The sequence below is a fragment of the Phyllostomus discolor genome, chromosome 10 (genome assembly GCF_004126475.2).
Source record: "Phyllostomus discolor isolate MPI-MPIP mPhyDis1 chromosome 10, mPhyDis1.pri.v3, whole genome shotgun sequence".
In the NCBI taxonomy this organism is placed as follows: domain Eukaryota; kingdom Metazoa; phylum Chordata; class Mammalia; order Chiroptera; family Phyllostomidae; genus Phyllostomus; species Phyllostomus discolor.
In genome coordinates this window covers 29,536,226-29,559,501 of record NC_040912.2, presented here as the reverse complement: position 1 = coordinate 29,559,501, position 23,276 = coordinate 29,536,226, and the positions used below count along the sequence as shown (strand labels likewise).

General features: G+C 38.7%; 2 protein-coding genes across 3 annotated transcripts; both read left to right on the top strand.

Annotated features, from left to right (window-relative positions):
- The first annotated feature begins 4,844 nt into the window (after window positions 1–4,844).
- Window positions 4,845–11,378, top strand: GNGT1 (G protein subunit gamma transducin 1). 2 transcript variants are annotated; one of them, XM_028526182.2, is made up of 3 exons: window positions 4,845–4,946; window positions 5,040–5,142; window positions 8,868–11,378. In XM_028526182.2, exons 2-3 carry the CDS (start codon window positions 5,047–5,049, stop codon window positions 8,994–8,996), a joined length of 225 nt encoding a protein of 74 aa, XP_028381983.1. In that variant the 5' UTR covers window positions 4,845–4,946; window positions 5,040–5,046; the 3' UTR covers window positions 8,997–11,378. The 2 variants fall into 2 exon arrangements, with proteins under 2 accessions (XP_028381983.1, XP_035866502.1); XM_036010609.1 differs by having other exon boundaries at window positions 5,037–5,142.
- On the top strand, window positions 5,107–19,427 carry GNG11 (G protein subunit gamma 11). The gene is made up of 3 exons (XM_028525582.2): window positions 5,107–5,142; window positions 15,335–15,476; window positions 18,993–19,427. The coding sequence occupies exons 2-3, from the start codon at window positions 15,381–15,383 to the stop codon at window positions 19,116–19,118; spliced, it is 222 nt and encodes a 73-aa protein (XP_028381383.1). The 5' UTR covers window positions 5,107–5,142; window positions 15,335–15,380; the 3' UTR covers window positions 19,119–19,427.
- The last annotated feature ends 3,849 nt before the right edge of the window (window positions 19,428–23,276 follow it).

Sequence of the window (23,276 nt, the reverse complement as noted above, 5' to 3'; positions counted from 1 at the left end):
TATTTAGCAGACATCTCACTAGAGAACTCCCTTCCAGTATCCATTCTCGAAAAATAGCATATTCCTTCTTGCACTTATTCAGGCTCAAATCGTTAAGATTATCTTGACTTTTTCCCTTCCTTTTTCATTGTACATCTGCTCTCTCTGAACATCCTATTCTCTACCTTCAAAATACATTTAGAATCTCAGCACCTGTCCCATCCCCTTCCACTCCTGTTACCCTGGTGTTGGTCACCGTCATGTCCCATCTTAATTATCAAACTTGCCTCTTCTCTGCTTCTACCCTTGCTCTCCATGGTCTACTCTCTAAGTAGGTGCCAGAGTAATACCACTAAAAGATGTGAGTCTATTTAGAGAGATAATGTCACTCTGTTACTCAAAACCCTCCAACATTCCCTAAGCCACCCAGAAGAAAGCCAGCATCTTTACAACGAACGGACTGCAAGCCCCCCATGGTCACTGATATCATACACTATTTCCTGCCAAGATTCACTTGGCTCCTTATATTCACACTGGCTCGCCGCTCCCTTTGCACATATTGTTGCATAGCACAATCTTCCCTTGGACGTGGCCCATTCCCTCCTCTCCTTCAGGTCCTCACTCAGCATTGTCTCAGAGAAGCCTCCTCTAGCCACTCTCTCTCATTAATTGAAACCCTTCTCGTGATGTTTCCTATTCCCATTTCTTTCCTATTTTATTTTTATTCTTAGGTATTATCACAAGTTGATAGGTTGCACATTTTATTCTTTATCTTATTCATTGTTTTGTCTTCCCCATTAGAATGCAAGTTCTTTAGGGGTCAAGTTTTCTAATATTTTTTCTCTGCTTTACCCTCAAGCATCTATCTAGAATAGTGTCTGACACATAATTGCACTTAGGAAATATTTGTAGGATGAACAAATAAAATATTAGCTTTTAAAAAAATAGCCACAAGTACAATGTTGAGATGCAAACAAATAGTGTAAGGTAAGACAGTTTATACCTACATGATTACAAGTTCATAGTACATGACATAGTGGATTTGTTTCTGAAAATGTTTCAAAAGGTGAATGTTTATAACTCAAAATATTTGAAGTAATCTAGCAACATTTTTATTTCAAAGAATCCATGATTGATCCTCTATATAAAACAAAGGACTTTAAAATAATTTCCTGCTAATATAGCTCTTATAAGTTAAACATTTTATTGGTCAAGTTTTCTTATTTCAAAATGTGCTAATGTGTGCTGTGTAAAAACAGATAGCCTTACACCAGCCTGTTTTAATTATAAAATAAATTAGCAAAAAATCGCCCTGGCTGGTGTGGCTCAGTTGATTGAGTGCCAGCCTGTGAACCAAAGGGTAGGCCATTCAGTTCCCAGTCTAGGGCACATGCCTGGGTTGCCTACCAGGTCCCCAGTAGGGGATGTGTAAGAGGCAACCACACATTGATGTTTCTCTCCTCTTTCTCCCTCCCTTCCCCTATCTAAAAATAAATAAATAAAATCTTTTTTTAAATTAGCAAAAAACGTAATGGAGACTCTGACAGATGTTGGGGAGACACATAAGCTACTGTACACAGTTCTATTCTCCCAACATCCTCTTACCCACATCCACAAAAACCAGTGAAAACTATAAACTACCTAACATATTTTCCAAAGTCCCTCTAGGGGGCAGTATTGTCCTCATTGAGAACCACTACTCCATGGATGTAGTAGGACTGTGATACAGATCCTCCCCATCCTCTTCTGTTTTGGACCTGAGCTACCCTAATGATACCATAAGGAAGAGGTCAAACGCAAATATCTTCTACTTAATGGGGGTATGTTTTTCTCCAGGGTTAGCAGTAACTGCTACCTTAACTTGTGGGTCTGTAAGTCTTCAGTCTTCCTCTCATATTCTGGTGAAGAAGGGGTTGGGATGTTTGGAATTAGGGCCAGAAATCTGATCTAGCTCCACTAAGGACTTCCAAGGAGAGATGGCCCAACCTGAAAGCATAGAATATGAACTGCCAGGTAGTGGGGTAGGAATGGGGGTTGGGGAGGTTAGTGAACTCTGCTCTTCTTTTTTATATGTAATTGTTGAGTATGAAAAGATAAATTTCTTTTACACTAATTTGAAGAAGGGTATGAGAGAAGTGCGCTGGAGTAGAAAACACCCCAGGCCAGAAAAACAAATATCTATGTTATAGCACCAGCTCTATCTCTACCCATTGTGTGATTTGGGATATTTTAATTCTCTAGACAACCTTTGTTTCATCTGGAAAATGGGGTAGAGAGTAAATTAGAGGATATTATATCTGAATCATTTAAGCTTTTGAACTTGATACAACTCTGAGCATTTGGACTCTCCGTACAGGCAATATACCCTCCCTTCTCTGTGTGTCCTTGAAGAAGGTGAAAATTTTGATCCTCACTCTTTAAGTTTTTTCATATAAGACCTGTGGCATTAAATTTGGTAAGCATTCTTGAATCTAAGATTCAAGTGTGTTTTACTTAAAATATTATTAAACATGGCGAAATCACTGCATTTTAGAGTTAAGAAATTGTAAAAATTGTTCATAAAATGAAGTTAAATAGCTTGCACTTTTTTCCATGCCTAGGTGGAATACTGATATTGCAAGTGACTTTTCAACACTTCATAATTCTCTCCTATATACCATACACTATACAGAACAACAGACACTTATAAGGACATAAAAGTTAAGACAGACGTGCAAGCTCCTCTAAAGGTCCTTACAATCCACAGTGTCTTCAGTTTTTTTAGAAGAAGAGCCAAGCTGGATCCTTGACCAAGTGATTCACTGAGGGTGAGCTCTCAGGAGAAACATCTGAAGGGAGGAGGAAAGCAGAGTGAAGCAGAGGAAGTTAGGTACAGGAGTGGTTTCAGAAGCCTAGCTTCATCCTGAACCCATGGGGACCTCTGGAAGGTCCCAAATTACACCAAGGTTTATCAGTTCAGGGGCAAGTGGCATTGGCTATCAGGACCCCACTTCAGCCAGCCATTTGCTACAGGGCACCTACAGGGGCCAGTTGGGGAGTTCATCTCCCAGGTATCTGGTTGAAGCAGTTCCCATCAGCCAACCTATGTAGAATGTTTGCCCTTGGCAGTCAAAACCCACAGCTGCTGGGAGGGTGAGTACCCTGGAAAGGAGAATATAGGTAGGGCACCAAGACTTTCTACTACATATGGTATTAAAGGAGCTAAATCATATTTTTATGATATCCTTTTAGAGCACTTATAAAGCCACCTATCTGTAAGTGACATGTAGGGCAGCACAGTGTGAATGTCTACAGGTGTAGTGAGCAACCCAGTCGAAGTGTACTGATGCTTGCTCCATGCTACACACTGTTAGGCAACCTTTATTTCTCTCAAGAAGTCTACCGTGTAGGTAGTATTATTGCTTCTACTTCCTGCTAAGCAGAGGCACAGAGGGGTTAAGTAACTTGGTTGGGGCCACACAGTCAACAAATGCCAGTGAATGATCATTTCATTGGCAATAATACAGTATGGCTTCTGTGGAACAGAGAAAATGAAATTCTAAGCTCTTCTTCAAATCAAAGATTTAATGTGGGCTTACATTTTAACAAGTTTCTGATCTGATTCTTATACTGAAGTGTCAAGTGAAATAAGTTTTCCAAGTTGGAGAAAATTTCCGTACACGATAGTATCAACAGGTAAAAGTCATCAGCAGAAATAAATGTGCTTGTGAATTTTGTAGGTAGTTTGAAGGGAGTGAGAAAGAATGTCAGAATAAAATTGAGAATGGGCTCCCAGATACCAAACAATAATTACACAGGAATAAATAACCTTCTTGTCATCACCTTGTTTCTTTAAAAATAAAAAGAACAAAATAGTAAAAATAAAAGGTACAGGGAACATTGGCTTTGGATACCCACGGGGTGTTCTTTTATACTTCTGTGCTGCACTCGGTAGGCATTTATCCCTAAAAATACGCTAAACTACCTCTTTCCCAGAGAAGAACAGGACATTATACATTTGGGAAGGGAAATATTTCCTCAGAGCTTTTGAAAATAAAAACACTGTATAAATACAAGGAAATAAGTTAGTTGCTGATAGAGTGTTTTTATGTAGATGTACAAGTTGTTCTCTGAAATAGCATATGCCCCGACTATGACTATTTCCATAACAATGTTGTTATAACAATTGGACCACAGAGTCAAAAGAGAAAAAAGTAGAGATTATCAGCACGATGTCACCTGGCTATAATGAACTATTTTCCAGGTAATTTCATGTGGGTACCACCAAGCTCCTGTGCCATTTTTCCCATTGCTGAGAGTGCAGAAGAAAGAATCTATTCTTTTATGATGATATTGGTAGATCAGACTCACTAGATCCCCCTTATTCTGCTATGTTAGCTCCTCCAATTCAGTGTGCCAGTTACATACAAATTTTAGGTATTGTTTGGAGAAACACTTTGAAGTAATATGAAAATTATTTTTATTAACTAAATAGGTTATTTGCTTTATTTCCATTTCTTGGATGCATTATTTCAACCCAACATTTATAAAGAATTTATAATGACACTTTTCCTTGGTTCTCTGTTAATACCAGATTAAATACTCCAGCGATTTAGAGGATTAATGGGCAGTCCTCAAAATGACCTTAAACTAACTTAAATGGCATAAATCATATGGTGGAGGACTTTAGAGCTGGAGATGAAGGTTGGAAATCCAAATTTTTATACCATGGGGAAAAAAATGAGGGAAAAAAAGGAGGAGCTTTGTGTGTTTAAGATTACCTGCTGACTATACTGACCTCCTCGCTAAACCTGCTAGCAGGTGTTTAGAGTCTCCTGCTTGGTTTAATCGTATTAGTGAAGATCATAAAGAAGCTTTAAAATCCCAAGGCTAGTGCTCAGTGCTAGAATTGTTCGGAGAGCATTCAGGAGAAACCAACTGTCATAGGAGGTTAAAACAAACACACCAAGAAAGAAACAGTTCACTCAGTAAGTTAAGAGCCAAGGGAAGGGTTGGCTAACACTGACTTGAAGCGAGCCCAGCAATCCAGGTGTATGAACTCACTTTCTACCTTTTAGTAGGCAGAAGATGCCAGTGATCAACATTGAGGATCTGACAGAGAAGGACAAATTGAAGATGGAAGTTGATCAGCTCAAGAAAGAAGTGACACTGGAGAGAATGCTGGTAAATCTGTTTTCTTTTGCATTCTTTTTGTAACTAGAGATGCTGTTGGATTTACTAGGTTAGAGACCATTGAACGGGTGCAGAATTTGCTGCCCCTAAATATGCTTTTCTGGCATAAGGATTATTTTAGTCTAATGATTTTTAAGAAACAGCCAGGAAAGACTCTGAAAACCTGAAAGATTTGCCCTTTTGTAAGAGATTTTTTTTACATGTGTAAGGGAAACCTCCATTTGTGAGGTGTCTCCCTCCCTGTTCCAGTAAAAGAAGGATGACCAAATCTCTGGAAAACTATTATCAAGGGAGAAGGTGAAGACTTGGATCTGCTTCACAGCCTTGCGCTTGCTCACTGTGCTTTGCCTGGGAACGTCTCACAAACCTCCCCGCAGCCCCATTCCTCCGGCCCATCATTCCTTTGCCTTTAGCTGGACATGGTATCTAAGGAGGTGTCTTGGGCCATTTTGGGGAGTTCCTCAGTTTTCCTAGGTGTCTCCTATGTATACAGAAGGTATACATGTGATTAAACTTTAGTTTGTTTTGTTTTTTCCCTCTGCTGGTCTGCTTTTTTATTGTGAGGGGTTTTATTGCAAGCCAAGAACCTACAAAGGCAGAAGAAAAATTATTTTTCCTGCACCACACCATTCACTGGAGAGGCTCAATATAGTTAAAAATAAAGTGTGCAAGTCAAAGCTTAACAGCGATTAAGAAAGTAATCACAATTACCTTTTGATTTAGATTCTAAGTGAAAGAATTGGCAAATTATTTTCCATGGGTTAAATACAAGCATTGCCTGTTTTTGTACAGTCACTAAGCTAAAAGTGTTTTTATATTTTTAGAGTTGTTAAAAAGGAAAATTCAAAAATGAAAATGATATGAGACAGAGGCCACATTTTAGCTAAGCAATAAAATAAAGCAATGCGTACTGGCCTTTTGTTTTTATCTTTCTAAACTGATAAGGTGCTCTTTATTTGATGCAATACTTTGATGTTGTTTAAATACTTTCAGTCAAGACCTCATCCCTTCTAGCACTATCATGGCCAGTAATAAATGAGTACATGCTATTCCTTGTCTGGAAATACAAATTAGTTCAAGCACAAGAACTCAAGTTCCTCCCAAAAATATCTGACAGGTCTTGGAACTGGTTACCAAGTGTTCCCTGACATTAAAGGACATAAATGGCAAAGGTATAAAAGTTTCGCCAAAGAAGCAGTGACTAAAGCTTGGAAAATGTAGATATTTTAGATTTGTTTGTTTTAGGAAAGTTAGTAGAAATGATAAATGATAAAAGTATACACTCCTTCACAAATGATAAAAGTATATGTTATATGTTGTTTAAAAACTCATTTTATCAGGACAAAGTGAAAAAAGAAGTGTACTGTCTTCATAGTTAGCTTAAAACTCTTACTCCCAATAAAAATAGGAATTTTGGCTTCTTTGATGTTTAAAATTGTCTCAAACTTTTCTGTTGCTCTTCCCACATAGGCAAAACATATTTGGCTATAAAGATAAAATTAAATCTATAAACAGAAGAAAAGCTTGGAACACATACCAAAAAAGTTCAAATCTTTATGTTTATAGTTTGGGAAATTTAAAATATAATTTGGTGATAAAGAAGAGTTATTTTTTTTTCTTTAGTTGAAGCCCGCAATGGCCATTTATTATTTATATGCTCAGGATTGTGATTTTGTAAGCAATTTGGCTGTCTTCATGTTTATTATTCACTTGTTGCATGTTCACCTGGGAGTTTTCACTTTGAGTAAACATTATGTACATCATCCTCTGTCAGGTTTTGGGTTCCTTTTCCTGTTACTCAGTGTCTCCTAGCTCTTAGCAGTCAAATTAATTTAATCTCAGACTCACAAACCGCACACAGACACACACACCACACAGCTTCGAGGTTCTGAACCCACAGCTCTGACACATAGGATGGCTTAGTGGCATTACAATCTGGCTCAGTGGGTGGGCTCTGGAACCTCTCTCTGGTTCAGACAGACTCCACAGCTTTCTCCCTGTGTAACCACACTCACTGAAGTTGTCTAACTTACCACTGTCTCTGTTTCTTCTTCTGTAAAATGGGCAGAAGGTAATAATATCTAATGCAGAGGGTAGTGGTGAGGAATAAATGGGATAGTACCATGTGACTGCACATCTTTGTACTCCAGGCCCTTAATGCAGCCAGTGTCACTCTTGCTAGTTCATAGATGAAGTAACTAAACCTAGACTAAGATGTACTCATGGAGCTGGTCAGTGGGCAGGGCTGAAATTCAAACCTACAGTGGCTGAATCCAGTGTCAGTGCTTTTCACCAGACCACATAATCCTGAATTAAACCATATATACTTATAAGAAGCCTCACTGAGGTCACTTTAAACGCATGCACTCACATAGGACCTTAGGTGATTTATTGCTCTTTGTGTCCTGAGATCCTAGCCAGACACTGTCAACCTCCTGAATTAGGACAGCAATGTAAACCTCTGTCCCTGACGTCTGGTTGGGGCCAAAAGATCTGGTGTTTGGAGGAGGGGAAAAAAGGTGAATTTAAATCTCAATTTGGAATTTTGGGGAAGAAAAAGAGTGATTCCAAATGACTGTATGTTTTAAAAGTGTTCACAAACTCCACGTTGTATCCTGTGAAGGAGCCACCTCACCAGTGCCTTGCTCCAGTTAGAAGTGATTTGTGCCAATATGAGTAGTGTTTGCAGAGTTGTAATCTTAAGTCTTGTGTCTGATGTTGCTTGGAATTTGCATACAATACTGTCATAAAGATTTTATTAAAAACAAAACAATAAATTGGCTAGATAACTAACAGAATGGTTGCTTCATGGGCTGCCAAAAACGAAGGTTTTTTGTGTGTTAATGTCATGAATGATGCATTAAGTGAACACAAAACAAGGTGAAAGTGAAAAAAATGAATACTTTGTTCCCGTATGCACCTATCAGTGTAGACTCACACACACACATTTACATATGTATAGAACACTGCCTCTCTGAAAGGTGTGTTAAATGGTACATTAGCAGGCTCTGGCTGAGTCCATTAAAATACTAAAGCCTGACTCTTCGTGAATTAATGCTATAATGGTGAAGATGAGTGAGGAGCAAGTCCATAAACAAAACAACTGATTCAGTTCAGCAAATATTTACTTGCTGAGCACCAACTAAATGCAGGCTCTTTTCTACATGCCTGGGGTACATGCGAACAAAGCAGCCATATCCCCTGACCTTTCGGAATTCATCTTCAAGTGCACTGTCATGATCAATCATGGTAGATGAGTTTAAAATGAAATTATATGTGAACACTTCTGAGATTCCAGGAGTGGTGATAAGCCTGGAATTTAACAATGATTCATTCCCTCCCACCTTTACAGGCCTCATGTTTGGAATGAGGAAACATGTGTAATTAATGTTCCCTCCAGTGACATTCTTGACTTGTGTTGCCAGCCGTGTTCTGATTCCTGGATCCTGTCTCCTTTTAAGAATCTGGAGGCAGTGTCGGCTGGGAACCCTTAGCTGGAGTGTGGCCAACGCTTTCTCCTTTGCCTGGAGATGTCCAGGAGGACAGGAGGGAGAAGCCATTTCCTCTTGTCTTCTGAAAAGTACATATGCATGGGCAGAGAGCAGAATCACATTAAAAAGATGGAACACAGCAAGTTATTATAATAAATGCATTCTCGGAATCTGCAGCGTTGTGTGTTAAACCAAGTGAGTCGTCTCTCTCTCCTTTCCTTTAAGGTATCCAAATGTTGCGAAGAAGTGAGGGATTATGTGGAAGAGAGATCCGGGGAGGATCCACTAGTAAAGGGTGTCCCGGAGGACAAAAATCCCTTCAAGGAGCTGAAAGGAGGCTGTGTGATTTCCTAAAAATAAAATGTAAAACATCTTTGGCATATCTTAAGCTTTAATGGCAATATTCATTTTTGGCCATGTATAATAATATTATTAAGCATTTACATGAATTTTTAAATTTCTAAATATAAAGTTTTAATAAAAATTGAGATGTGATGATATTAAGTCTATGTTTTCTAAACATTAATTTAGTATAAGGTTTAATACATAATTGACAATAAGTATTGACTGAGCCCTTTCTTTAACAGTCATTACTCTGTTTTGTGAATGAATCTGTGTTACATTGGTTGCCAACAGGTAGTTAATGTTTTATGTTTCTTCCCTTCCCTTCCAACACTCCTAATGTTCTACCTGGACATTTCATGGTTAGACTTACATTTTCCTGACCCTTCTCTTGCTTGCCGAATTAGGAAGGCTATTCTTTTGATTCATGGAAGACTTATCTTTGCAGAATGTGTGTTCTGGAGATTTCTGTTGTTTTGTTTTTGGTTTCCCTTTCTCTCTCAACCCCAAGGCAGCAGTGGGGGTTTTAACAATATCTCTTCCTACATCCTCACAGTTCTAGTTGTCACCGGTGATGTCCCTTTTTCCCAGAATGCCAGCTGGCTTGAGGCTTCAGTCTGGGTCACAGAGCACAGTGGACTTAACCAGCACCAGAAAAAATATTAGGAGAAGCCGGGGAGTTCTGGCTCTGGCACTCGACTGCCTACCTGACTTTAGATAAATTACTTAATTTTTCTGAATCTGTTTCTTCTAATGTAGGATAGGAAAATAATGGTGCTATCCCCTTTTTCATGGGGATTAACTATTATACTAGGGTGACTATAGCACTTAGCATATTGCCTGGCACATAGTAACACCCAGTAATTAATATTATTACTGGGAAAGGAACTAGACGAAATGTCCAGAATCCTTTAATAAGGTAAATGCTATTCCATCCGTCCAGTTTCTGTAGCAGTGTAAAGGCAAGATGATGGAAAAATAACTATCATCTGCATCGGCCTGCTGATCAGTTTCCTCCTGGCATCCCATTGAGTTTGCCTAAACCAGATTTCACTCCCTTTGTGCTGACAACTAACACCTCTGTTTCCATAACAAAAGACAAGCGTTAATGACCCCAGTAGGTAAACTGTTTTTGTTGTTAGTGTTTCCTCGTTGCTCTCTCACATTTACAGTGCTATTTTTAGATATCTGCGATCAGAAATGCTGATTGATTGTCATCCTCTTAAAAAGATAAGAATGATCTATTATTTGGTCTGGAAGGGAATCTAAAGGTCTGTTGTCCCAAGTTTGGCTCCTAGCACAGTGTCCGCCCACTTTGGCCACAGTAAATGCTCAACAAAGATTTATTGACTCTTGTCCATTGCCTTCATTTTGGAATGAAGAAAATCAAGGCTCAGAGGAGTGAACTGGTGAATTTTTTAGGTTTAGACTCTAGATCTCTGGCTGAATGGTTAGCAACACACTCTACTATACATCAAAAATGCGTTGGGTATTAAGGATTTCCAGAATATGCTACTGGAGTCTCATCTCTTTTTCGTTAAGAAAAGCTCCTTTTCCCCTTGTTTAAAATTACAAAAGCCCTCTCCAGCCACCCTCCAGCACTTGCTATTCCCACTTTATTTTCCTCCATTGTACCCACTGCCATCTAGTATACTGCATGTTTTATTTGTTTAATTGGGGTCTGTCTATAGGAAGTCTGCATGTGCAATTCAGTGTTTATTAAGTGTTCCATATCTTATTTTCCTGATTAAAAAAATACAAAGTCTTACCTATGGAATTTAGTAACATATACCACCTCTAGCTTTCCTTTTGGATCCAGACAACTCTAAAGTAAAACCCTGGCTCACCGTCTTTCTAGATGAAGGCTTTGGACATGTAACTGCAACTGTTTGAACCTCAGTAATTTTTCTATGTATGAAATGGGGTGGGGTTTAGGATGAATTGTTACCTGAATAATTAAAATCATAATCAACAATGAGCATATAGAAGACCACTTAATAAGTGTCCTCTATTATTATGAACCCTGTAGACTTCCTTTAGCCAACAAACTTAAATACGAAATAATCCCTTACATTACATCTCATCTTCCCATCTTCCAGAGTTCAGTCATACTAATCTTGCCACCTGAAATGTTCCTCCACTCCATCTCATTTCAGCCTTTTGAAATCCTACTTTTCTTCTGAGGCTTAATAAAAACTATCTCCTCTGCCCCTTAACTTCATCCCAAGAGTACTGTATATCTCTTGAATCATTTAACATTAATACACTATCTCTTATTATAATATGTATGGCTGTCTTCATTTCAATAATATATTGTAAATTCTCAAGACAGAAGTTCTGTTCATCTTTGAAACTGCCATACCAACTAATAAACTGTCTCTACAATCAAATTGACTTAATGTGTGTGATTCAATTAAAAGGAAGCAAACAGAACTTTTTATACTGGATAATTCAGAATTCTTACTGGCTTATTAATTAAATCAATAGTAGGGTAAAATTCCTGCTGCTTCAAAATACAGATTAGCAGCAGGATTTTGAATAAGATAAAAATCGTAGGAAGGAAGTGTAGATAAAGATGGCCCAGGAAGAAGGAAATGAAATCATGAATATCCCATAGCCTCCCATAGCTGCAAGTGGCAGTGAATGCCTCTTTTTCCCTCACAGAAGTTGTTATTTCAGGGACTGGATTGCTGGAATGAAGTAAAACTACAGGCAAACAAAAAATACTCCAGGCATAGCCTTAGCATTTGGCTGTTTAACAAAATCTCCTGATATCAATAGTAAGAATAAATAAAGTATACATACTTACTATATCATTTGAGATGTTTGTACTTTCAGGGTGTTTTGTACACATAGGTGAGTTTCAGTTTTAGTAAGAAAAACTCACTGTTGTCTTCATTTGGATTGATTGATGTTAGCAACATTTCAAAACAAGGCTAATGTCAAACTTCCCAAATTCCCAAAAGAATGTGTTAACATGAGGGAAACAGTAAACTGAGTAATCAGACTGAACAATTACATGCAATGAAAATTAAAGTCTTGTATGAACATATTGATAAAAGAAATCATTTTGATATCATGAATTATTAGTTTTTAAGGTAACTGGTGCATCAGAAACTGGTCATCCTGTGGCTTCCCATTATCTCCATTAGAAAGGAATTTTATGCACCTGGTCACATGAAACCAGTCAGTCCATGAACATTCCCATGTGATAGTTATAATAAATTGAATCAAATAGCAAACGGACCAAGAGGGCATAAAATGTGTGATCAACACTTTCTGTAAAGAAACCATCATTGTAATGGCCCAAACAATCACCATTTACTTTATAAATTTTACAGGACCATAATTTGGGAGGTAGCCCAATTTATTCACACCAAAAACAGAGACAGAGAGAATGTATACCCTGAAAGAATCACAAGATAAAATAAGAACCGTGGTCTTTTTTGGTTCAAGTTAGTATAAGATCAACTTCAACATAACTGGCCTCAAATTTTTCTTGTAGTTTTCTTTTTATGGATTTTTAACAACACACTACATCAGAAAAATTATTTTTCCTTTTATTGCATTCCATGGTAAATATTTCATGGTCTTTGCTCTTTTATACTTTAAAAATAAAAATAACCATTTTGTTAACATTATTTTTATTAAGCATATTTCTTCATTTTTAATTTTTTTTATGTAACCAATGACTGAAAACTTTTCAGTTACAATTGACATACACATTATATTAGTTTCAGGTGTACAACATAGTGAGTAGATAATATAACTTAAGAAGAAATCACCTCGTTAAGTCTAGAACCCATCTGACACTGTGCATAAATATTGCAATTTTACTAAGTATATTCCCTATACTGTTCTTTACACCCCCATGACTGTTTTATAACTGAAAATTTCTTTAAAACATTTGTTGAAAGATGGTGGACTAATAAAAGTTCATTCTAATTACACCTGTCGTTTTCACTGCAGAGTGGTTTCTGCACATATTATTTTGCTTACTTTTATTAGGGCTAATATATAGAACATATGGAAAATGCTAAAAGTATGTTTGAATACAACTGATACAGATTTTTAAATTTGTTTATCCAAAAAATTGCTTATAAAATATTTCTGCAAGAATACACAAGAAATTGCTCACCATGGTTGCTCTCTGGGAGGTCAATTCCGTGCTTGGGAATAGGGGACTCGTGTGTGTGTGTGTGTGTGTGTGTGTGTGTGTGTAAGCATTTTCATCCCTTTACCATTCAAAACCAAAGAACAAATCATTTTTTCAGAATTCTATGTGATCATGGGATTCAGAATTTCCCAATTTATCTGAGTTCAATCCATTTACTTAAGTATGATATTAGCATGTGAATTATTCGATATGAACAAAATCTCAAAAAAAGTAGACATGTGTATTTTTCGTCTAATTTAAGTCTTGTGACACAAGGGAAGCAGTTAAAGAACCATTATGGATTTATAAATATTTTTCACTGCTTGCAGCTAGATATTTCACAGGAAAGAAATTTCCAGATCAAAATAGTGCCGTTTTTATGATTTAGAACAGATATCCTCACATTAATTCATTTAACCAAGTTATTTAATTTGGATGCTGAACTCCTTTAATTTAAGCCACAGTAATTACTTTCACTAGTTCAATTAAGCTATTTTAACCAACCTTTTAAATTTAAGCAATGGGAAATTTTAAAAAAAATTCATTCTGAAAACATGTGAGTTTTGTCTTGGCTCACTGCTTACTAACAGGGAAAACTCCAGCAGCTGATCTGTCTAATTTCTTTGAGTCCGGAAGATCCTGGAAGGTGTGGTATTTTTAATACAGAAAAAGAACCTCCTAACATTTTTCTTTGTGAAAGTGATTTATCAGATGTAGGTATATAAATACAACTAGAAACAAAATATACCTTAGGTAATTCACCCCTCCCTTGCCCCATCACATATTTTACAAATTAGAAAACCAAAATCCAGAAAACAATAAGCAACTTTTCCAGTGATGGCCAGTGTCAGAGCTAGGACTAGAACCCGGGAGTACTCAGCAAACAGAGCATTGTTTTTTGTGCGAACAAAATCTCTGCTTACAAATGGGGAGTGATTATGGATATCTAAGGCTAACTACCCTGCAATAGTCATTACTGCCTCCACCCTTAACTTGAACTTGACCCTATAAATGGTAGGTAATCCCTGGAGAGAAAAAAGAAATAACTGACTGCCTGGGAAGGTATCTCACATTCATGCTTTATTTTTCTTCTAATCTTGTAAACAAGGTTTTAGTTTATAGTCCAAGGGAAAGTTTATACTGCATGCAAACATTTTTCACATCAGACACTTTTCTTGGCCTTGCAAAGTGGCAGCTAGATGAATGCTGCTTTCTAGAAAGTGGAGAAACCAATACTACCTGAATCAGGAATTAAAATTCTTGGTGTCAAGTGTCACCCAAACGTTGGCAGATGGGGAGTGGAGAACATTTTGTGGGGGAGTGGAGAACATTTTGTGGGGGAGAACGTAAAGATTCCTGCTCTCTCTTCCCTGGCATCATCGGCGTATCCTCCAATCACTACGAAACACTCCCCTGAAGGAAGAATAGAAACTCTACTGTTGGGGAACCCGACGATAATTCAACGTCAGGAAAGGCCCCTGCAAGTTGTAAGTAGTATTCCTAAGTTCCCAGACATTCAACATACTGGTTGGCTAGACATCTGCAGATGTGGAGGGTGTTACTGAGATCACAGCTGTTTCATACTCCATCTGGAACTTCTCTTAGGCGTCCACAGTTCCCACAATAAATGTGTATGTAAATGGGGGAAAGTTACATGCTGTATATTTTTGAAACTCTTGAAGAAGTGACGGGCCGTTATTTCCTGCTGGGTAGTGTCCTCATTTTCTTTCTTCATAAACAAAACCCGGATATGACTTGGAAAAGGAAAAAAAGGGGGGGGGGGTGCGAAATGCCAAACTTTTGATATTTCTCCAGGGAAGTAGGCTAGCGCAATTCCCAACTCTTGGTCCCCAGCCCAGGCCGGTCCCCCGCGGGCGTGGCCGGGTGGGGAGCCGGGGCTGGGGCCAACATCCCCGCGGGAGATCCGGCAGCGCTTTTCAGGGTCCTAGGACTGAACTCTCCCAGGGATGCCTGGGACAGGCCTCCCGGAGTTGTGCTGGCCAGAGGCAGGTCAGGAGTTTTAAGATCCCGGGACGCTGGGCAGGGCTGGCGTAAGGGGAAGGTCCAGAGGCAGCGGAGCGCTCAGGCCGCTGGGGACCCCGGAGTGGGGAGGCGGTCCCATCCTGCGCCCGCGGGCGGGGTGCGCAAGCACAGCAGTTATTTTGGGACTCGCCCTGGTCTGCCGCATTTCCAGCCACTCCACTTCCAGAGCTGTCCCTGGGCCCAGGTCTGGGGCGAAGATGCCGGCCCTGCACATTGAAGATTTGCCAGAAAAGGAAAAACTGAAGATGGAAGTTGAGCAACTTCGCAAAGAAGTGAAGTTGCAGAGACAACAGGTAAGTTGGCTATCCCAGAATATTTCCTTCTCTGAAATAAACCAGGGTCAGCTTTCCCTGGTTTGTTGCAGTAAAACAAGTCGTTGTTGTTGCTTTGCTTTGTTTTTGCCGCTTCTCTTAAAGTAGCGCTTTGGTGGTGCCTGGGAACTGACAGTTGATACGGGAAATCATAGGAGGTGAAGGAGAGAGAGGTCTGATGAGTAATTTCAAGCCAAATGTCAGAACGTCTGAAGAGCCCAGACCAGGGGAAACAGACGAGAAATTTGCCTGTTCTGACACACTTGGTGTTAAAAACTCCAGCTGCAGGAAAAAGGCAGATGGCTACTTAGTTCCTTCATCTTTTTCATTATGGAAAGAAACATTTTTTAAAATCACAAATTAAAGTCTTTAATTTATTTTCATTGTTGTTCACGTACAGTTGTCTCCATTCTCCTGCCACCACTTCCCCCAACCCCACCCACCCCCACCTCCCACCCTCAACCCTACCATTTAGTCTTGAATTATAATAAACCTAGTTTTAAATTTCACCACAGCTCTCCAGAGGGGTGTAGTGAACAGTCCACTGGGGCTTGGAAGCAAAATATTGCAATTTCTGTGTTTATTTGTTAACCTCATCCCTTTATAATTTCCAGTTTATGTTTTATAAGTAATAAATGAATAGAGTACTATCTATTTATTCATAAACAATTATACATATACTGAGGTGCATATGAAAATTCTTTTTAGTGATCATGATGAAAAACTGTAGAGACCACCGAAGTGGATTACAAAGTACCCCAGTGTTCAGAAGTCTCCACAGAAATTTGATGGAGGTTTTGTAATTTTTTTACTTTACATTCTTACCAGTAATAGGGACCTTTGTTTCTTCCTTATTTCCTTAATCAGGCAACCTACAGTCTGGGAATAGGTTTTTGGATAGTTGTTTTTTTTTTTTAATGGAAAAGATCCAGTCCTTTCTCAACAGCAAGACAATTTAAACTGATTTTATTTCTCTGTGGTTTTAATACTGCAAAAATTAAGGAAAACAATGGAAATGAAGCAGGTATGGTAAAAATGCTCACTTAACTTCCTCCTATAGTGATGGTCTGTTTAGGACAAAGTCTTATTACTCAGGATGCACGTTTTGAGTAATGTTCGAAAGATGTAGGCTTTTTTGAGTTTTATTCTTGATCCTGTCTTTTCTCACACTTAACCTGTCACTTCCACATCCTTACTCTTTCTAGATTTTGGAGTGCAAAGTCCTTTCTGTCCATGTTGAAAGTTATCGTAGCTTTAAAAATACTGCTGTGTTTAAAGGGAAAAACCAAAGTTATGGGACCCAAGGAAGAGGCTGGTTTCTTGACACTTGAAGGAACCATCCACTCCGTGGATGGCAGCGCCCCGCAGTAGAGCATGTGTTGGCCACTTAGTTTTTTCACACAATGAACCTTAGAGGTTACCTCTTAAACAGAGTTGCATTTGCTGAAGTAAAGCATTATCTGCAGAGTTGGAATATCTTAATATTTGTATGGCTATGCAAAACTCACAGGGGAAAAAGGATACAAACATCTTCTAATTATTTAAAACTTCAGATTAGAAATTGGGGAGGGCCTGGATGCAGCTGACTGAAAATATCCTTCATTAGCAGGTCCTCCCCGCCAGTTCCCCGACGTCCAGGTCCAGGACACACCCTGCTAGAGAGGCTTTCCAACTTCAGGAATTCCAACTGTCTGCCAGAGCGACAGAAAATTTCATGGACAGCCTTAGGGGAAAGAGGGAGAGGCATCAAAGTCCTGCTAATATTATTCCAACATTTTATAATGCACTTCAAATTATAGAGTAATGGTGCTAGACAAACACTAAGGCTCTCAGAGATCATTCAGCCCTCTTACTTTTAAGAATAAAAACAAACAAACGAAAAAGCAAACCCTGAATCCCAATGAGGCTAACTAGCTCCTCATTTAAGGACCCAGAGCTAACAATAGGGCAGTTAATAAAACACAGCCTGATGCCCCAAGGCCGTTCCTTATTCAGTTGATTAGCTGTTCATGTCTGAGCCGCTGTGTGCTCTGCTCAGGCCAAGGACACAAAATCCACAGGCTGGATTCTGGCTCCAGCTAATTGTCGTTCAGACATATCCTCTCGGTCCTGGAAGGAAATACAGCAGAGGAGTACTTTGGAGGTTACCAATCTCTTTGGAAACCTAATGAAGAAGCCTTGTTAAGAACAGACACAATTTAGGGGAATGTGAATCTTACCCATAAAGTTCTCCAGGGCCACAGACCCCACGTTGTGGATACTTGCATCACCACTTCTGAGAATCCACTCGAAGCACACACACTCTGCACGTCAACGGTGAGGGGGAGTGTTACCTGAGAGAATGGCAGTTGAGATTTCATTTTGCCACATTTTAAGCCAGATAATTACATCCTCTAGTTTTAAATTATAAATAAAGCGGTGGCCTCCACGCTGGAGTGCAAGGAGTCTTTTGAGGTGTGGGAGTAATGTATTAAATTTCTATTTTGGGCTAGTTTAAAATCTCTACTTTTAGATAATTTCTAGGTTATGTTTTATGATTGTGGATGATGTATTGACAGTATTATCTGCATTTATAAGTAAATGATTATACATGTTATGGGATACACATGCAAACATGTTTTAGTAGGTCACCCATTTAAATAGCTGAAGATTGTTAATCTAAATTACCAATTTAGTGCAAACATTTTTGCCTAGTTTTAAGTGGTTTCTAGTGGAATTTGCTTGAGCTTTCACTTCGAATTTCTTACTAGTAATGGAGGTCTTCATTAAGACACATCCTTTTTTTTTTTACTCCCTCTTGCAACCTCTTTCTTAAGGATAGACTTTTTAAAGAAGCTGTTTAATTCTTTCTCCATTTCAGATAAAGTTTCAAATGATGACATACACACAAGAGCCTCAGATTAGCATAATAAGCCTCAACCACATCTTTTCTTACGATCTTTGCCCTCAAACAACTAAGGGGAAAGAATTCTGAGCAGAGAGACAGAATCGGACGACTGGGCAACTTCAGCCTCCTCAGAGTCACACTTTCTCTACTGCTTCTACCATTTTGTGAAATTGCAGAATGTGGCACACACCCCTAGTAAGTGAGAATTTTGGCAGGATACACCCTAAGACATTAGGGAATTTACTACTGTAACTATTCATTGGCATGGGAAATTGAAAGCAGGGTCTGGTTTAGTTCCTAAAATATCACGGACACGTCATAACCGTGTTTTAGCAGAGGAAGGAAATCATGTGAGGCACAATGGATAGAAATTGCTGAGGGTAATTTATTTAATACAGTGACTTTCAAACTTTGTGACCCTGACCATAGTTAGAAATACATTTTACACAGATCGTATCATTTATTAAATTATATATATGCTCCATGCTGCACTCTTAATATTTTTCAGCTTCGTTGTAAGTTCTGGTCATATCCAGTTATGTTAATTTCACTGGAAGCTGGTGATGGAGATTGAACAATGCTGACCTAATCCATTTTGTTTCCCCCTTAAGGTGTCTAAATGTTCTGAAGAAATAAAAAACTACATTGAAGAACGTTCTGGAGAGGATCCTCTGGTGAAAGGAATTCCAGAAGACAAGAACCCCTTTAAAGAAAAAGGCAGCTGCATTATTTCATAAATAACTCTGGGGAGAAACCTTATCCTCAGTGGAAGAACTAGCTTGTTTTAGTTTTCCGAAATAAAACCGACATGCTTTTTAAAGAAGGAAAAGCTAAATTTAAAGCGGACTTTCTCAAGCACTTATATAGATATGGTTTCATATTGTATAAAATCTATATGCTTCTCATCTTTGCTCACTATCCACCCTTTTTAAGAGGGCAGAGAGCATCAAATGTACAATAATGGAAATAAGGACATTACTTGTGCATGACTCACTTCTTTTAGTATATTGCTTGATGCCTCAAATAAAGTTTTATCTCTGGAAAATGAGTATTGGCCATTTAAGAAGGCTTTTTTTTTGCATTCACTTTTATATTTCTCCTTGTAAGTGTTGGGTGTTTGGGACATGGATCAAAAGATGAGGTGTTTGATGCATCAGGTCTGCAATCCAGTTCTCTCTACTTCAGGAGTTTGGCATCGCTGAGCTCTGGCTTCTGGGATGTTTTCCATCTAACATTAACTGTTGAGGAACTGAGACAGTAGAAGCCCCAGTGTTGATAGGAGTCAGATGATCCGAGTCAGGAAGGAACCAGGCCAGACCATATCTGTATTAGCACTTCCTCGGTTTATCACCACACAGATCTTGTTCAAAGTCTTGCTGCCTCGGTGGCCCTGGGAAAGTGAGGGGGTCATGATCAGGAGGAGTACCCCTTGGGGCCAGCTCTGTATGTTAACCCATGGAAGCTGCATCTCCCACGTGATTTCCAGGCCTTGGGCACACACAGACCCTCACGTGGTGGGGTTCTGGCACTTGGCTCTGCACCCACTCCTGCCGGCCTTTTCCAGTGTGCCTGGGCCAAGCATGTATCTTTTTTTTCTCTTCCAAAGGGACCAGTTAATCTTTTACCCATTTCTAAAATTAACTTGCTCCTTATTCTTATTGACTTGTAGGAATTATTCATATATTCTGATTATTCATCCTTCATCGTTAATAGGAGTTACAAAAACCTTTGCCCAATCTGTGGCTTAACTGTTGGCAGTGCATTGCAGCTGCAGCGGTTTTATCCAGAGTTTGTGGTCTGCTCTAATCCTTTATGGAGGCACCTGCAGGTTGGACCTCAAAGAAAGGAACATTTCTTTTTTTCTTTTGGAATTTTCCCCCTCTTTTTCTGATTTTTGGGTGCAAATTGCTCCAAGTTTGAACCAAAAGACAAGCAAAACCCTTGCAAATTAGCTTCAGTTCAAATGAGTTTAGCTACTAACTGGCCCTGCAGTTTTAAGTGGGGAACCAGGAGCCCAGGTTTCTCCTTGATTAGGCCGTTTGCCTGCTTAGATGCAAAGGTGTACCTCATCCAGCCAGAGAGGTGCCTGTGACCTCTAGCAGCTTCCTGAAGTATATCAGCACTCTCACACCGAAGTCACTTTCCTCTTCCCCTCTCTGCAAAAGAACAGGATACCCTGGCATTTGAAAGAGCAGGTTATAGCAAACCGAGAGCAAGGACTATTTCCTTCAGTTTCCTGCCTTTTAACAAGTGCTGACGTCAATTGGAATTACTGAGGGTCCCAGGATAATTTTAGCCCAAAGTATGATCTACTCCAAGGTAAGGTTTAAGGACAGTAGAGGTATGCATGTTTTCTCCAACAGCGATAGAACAATTAGTATTTGGGATGTGTTGCCAGTATTTGTCATTTAAGAATTAGGTGGCATGGGATTTCCACACCTTAGTGCTTGTTACGTTTTACTTGAAGGAGCTGTTCCACTTCTTTCAGGTCATATAGTTTCCTTCTGTTGCATGAGAAAACAAACATCAATGCCGGGTCTTGGTAGAGCAGATTAAATCATGTGCTTCCTTCATGGAGAGCCAAGTCAATACATTCATCCTCTGACATTTTGAGAAGTGCGGATTACAAGGCTGTACCCTGAATCACTATTAGCCACGTTCAGCTCTCCATTCATATGCACCTCCAAGTCCTAGCCTTTGCTTTTCATGCACTTTCAACCACATGGCAAATTAGCCCCCTTCTTAGCCCCTTAGTTTTTCCTTACTAAACAGCCAGTCTTGTAGATGTTTCTACTAAATCTAATTTTATTCTTTTTCTTACCGTTTTATCATAGTAACTAGGCAGACCTATAGAAACATAATAAAATTCTTTTAATTTTCTGCTAAAAATGTATTAGATTGCATTAGGAGAAAAGTGAAAAATATGGTAATTATACATTTGGATATATTGTAAAAGTAACCTTTGGTAAGTGGGAATTTAAGTACAATTTAAATCATGTGTTAATTTCTTCTTTGTATGCACAGTAGTTGTGTAATTGTTTTAATTGTATTTTTTTTCATTACCATTTATGCCCCTTATATTATACCCCGTCCGCCCTTCATTCGCCACACTGTTGTCCATGACCATGAATTCTTCTTCCTTTTTGCTGGATTCCTCCACCCACCAGTCTACTCCCCCATAGTTGTCATCCTGCATTCACATTAAATTAGCAAAATTTGCTTTACTCTTTCTAGTCAGAATCTATAGTATTAGCTCACCCATACTTGGTATTTAAGAAAGTTTATTTTGTGTGTTCCATGCAAACTGATATCTCATTATTGTCTAACTTTGCATTTTCTTGCTTTCCTGTGATATTTGCAGTTAGATTTTCATGCATGTTTTGACCACCTTCACCCATTTCACCCACCTCCAACTCCCTGCCTGTAGCAACCACCACTCTGTATCTATGAGTGTGGTTTTCATTTTTCTTTTTGTTTTGATTCCACAAATAAATCCCATAATAGTTGTCTTTTTCTGTCTGACTTAATTGGCTTAGCATAATGCCTTCAAAGCCATTCATGTTGTTGCAATGGCAAGATTTCTTCCTTTTGTTATGGCTGAATTTTACACACACACACACAACACATGTCACATCTTTTTTTAAGGTTTTATTTATTTATTTTTAGAGAGGGAAGGGAGGGAGAAGAGAGAGAGAAACATCAATGTACGGTTGTTGGGGACCATGGCCTGCAACCTAGGCATGTGCCCTGACTAGGAATCGAACCTGCGACACTTTGGTTCGCAGCCCGCACTCAATCCACTGAGCTATGCCAGCCAGGGCCAACATTTTCTTTATTCTATCTATCAAGGGATGTTTAGGTTGTTTCCATATCTTTATTGTTGTAAATAATGCTGCAGTGGTCCTGGAGAGGCATTTATCTTTTCAAGTTAGTGTTTTTATTTTCTTCTCATAAATTCTCAGATCTACTGCATCACCTGGCAGTTCTATTTTTAATTTTTTGAGGAAAACTTTGTGCTATTTTCCATATTACTGCATCAATTTATGTTCCTCCCAATGGTGCGCAAAGATTCTACTTTCTCCAAATCATTATCAACACTTGTTTCTTGTCCTTTTAATAATAGTCATAAGAGCCATAATAACATAACTTAATAATAATAGCTATAGCAGGTGTATGGTGATATCTCATTGTGGTTTTGATTTGCATTTCCCTGGTGATTAGTGATGTTAAGCACCTTTTTAATATATGCATTTGCATTTCCATCTACTTATATTTGTTTAAGGAAACATTGGAAGGTTATAAAGAAAACTAATAAAAATTGCTACCTGTTAAGGCCAATGTTGGGTATAACCAGGTAGTAAAGAATGAGATTGAGATCTCTCATTGTATATTTTTTCTGTAAAGTTTTAATTTTTGGATTGTGGAAATATATTATCTGGTTTTAAAACTACGTTAATTTTTAAATAAAAGATATAAGCAAAATTTATATTGCTATTTTTAGGCATTAGAGAGCAAGTATATTTTGGTATTAATGTCCTGTGAATCAGAAATAAGTTTATATAGTCACCAGAATTTGACTAGTAGTATATTTTGACCTGTGAGGTTTATCCTACCAAGTAAGACAAAGATATTGAGTGAGTAGCAGTTATATTTCACTATTATCCCCTCTGAGTCTTAGAAGGATGAGAATCCTGGAGAAATAAGCCCCTGTTTCAAATATATCAGTCTAGAAAGCAGCAGCTACTGGAAGGTGTCTGATGGAATAGAGAGGAGCGGGATGGTGGCAGGAGGAAAGTGCTCCGGGGGCTCTCCCATTAGGATGAGCCCTGACACCCTGGTCTGAGCACAGGCTGTCCTTCGGGGAGACCTTTCAACAACAAAAATACGTGGAGCTC

Excerpts from the sequence above, each read along its gene's own strand:
- GNGT1 (XM_028526182.2), top strand. The coding sequence starts at position 5,047 with ATGCCAGTGATCAACATTGAGGATCTGACAGAGAAGGACAAATTGAAG. Across the intron at positions 5,143-8,867 it reads TGACACTGGAGAGAATGCTG|GTATCCAAATGTTGCGAAGA; the intron begins GTAAATCTGTTT and ends CTTTCCTTTAAG.
- GNG11 (XM_028525582.2), top strand. The coding sequence starts at position 15,381 with ATGCCGGCCCTGCACATTGAAGATTTGCCAGAAAAGGAAAAACTGAAG. Across the intron at positions 15,477-18,992 it reads TGAAGTTGCAGAGACAACAG|GTGTCTAAATGTTCTGAAGA; the intron begins GTAAGTTGGCTA and ends TTCCCCCTTAAG.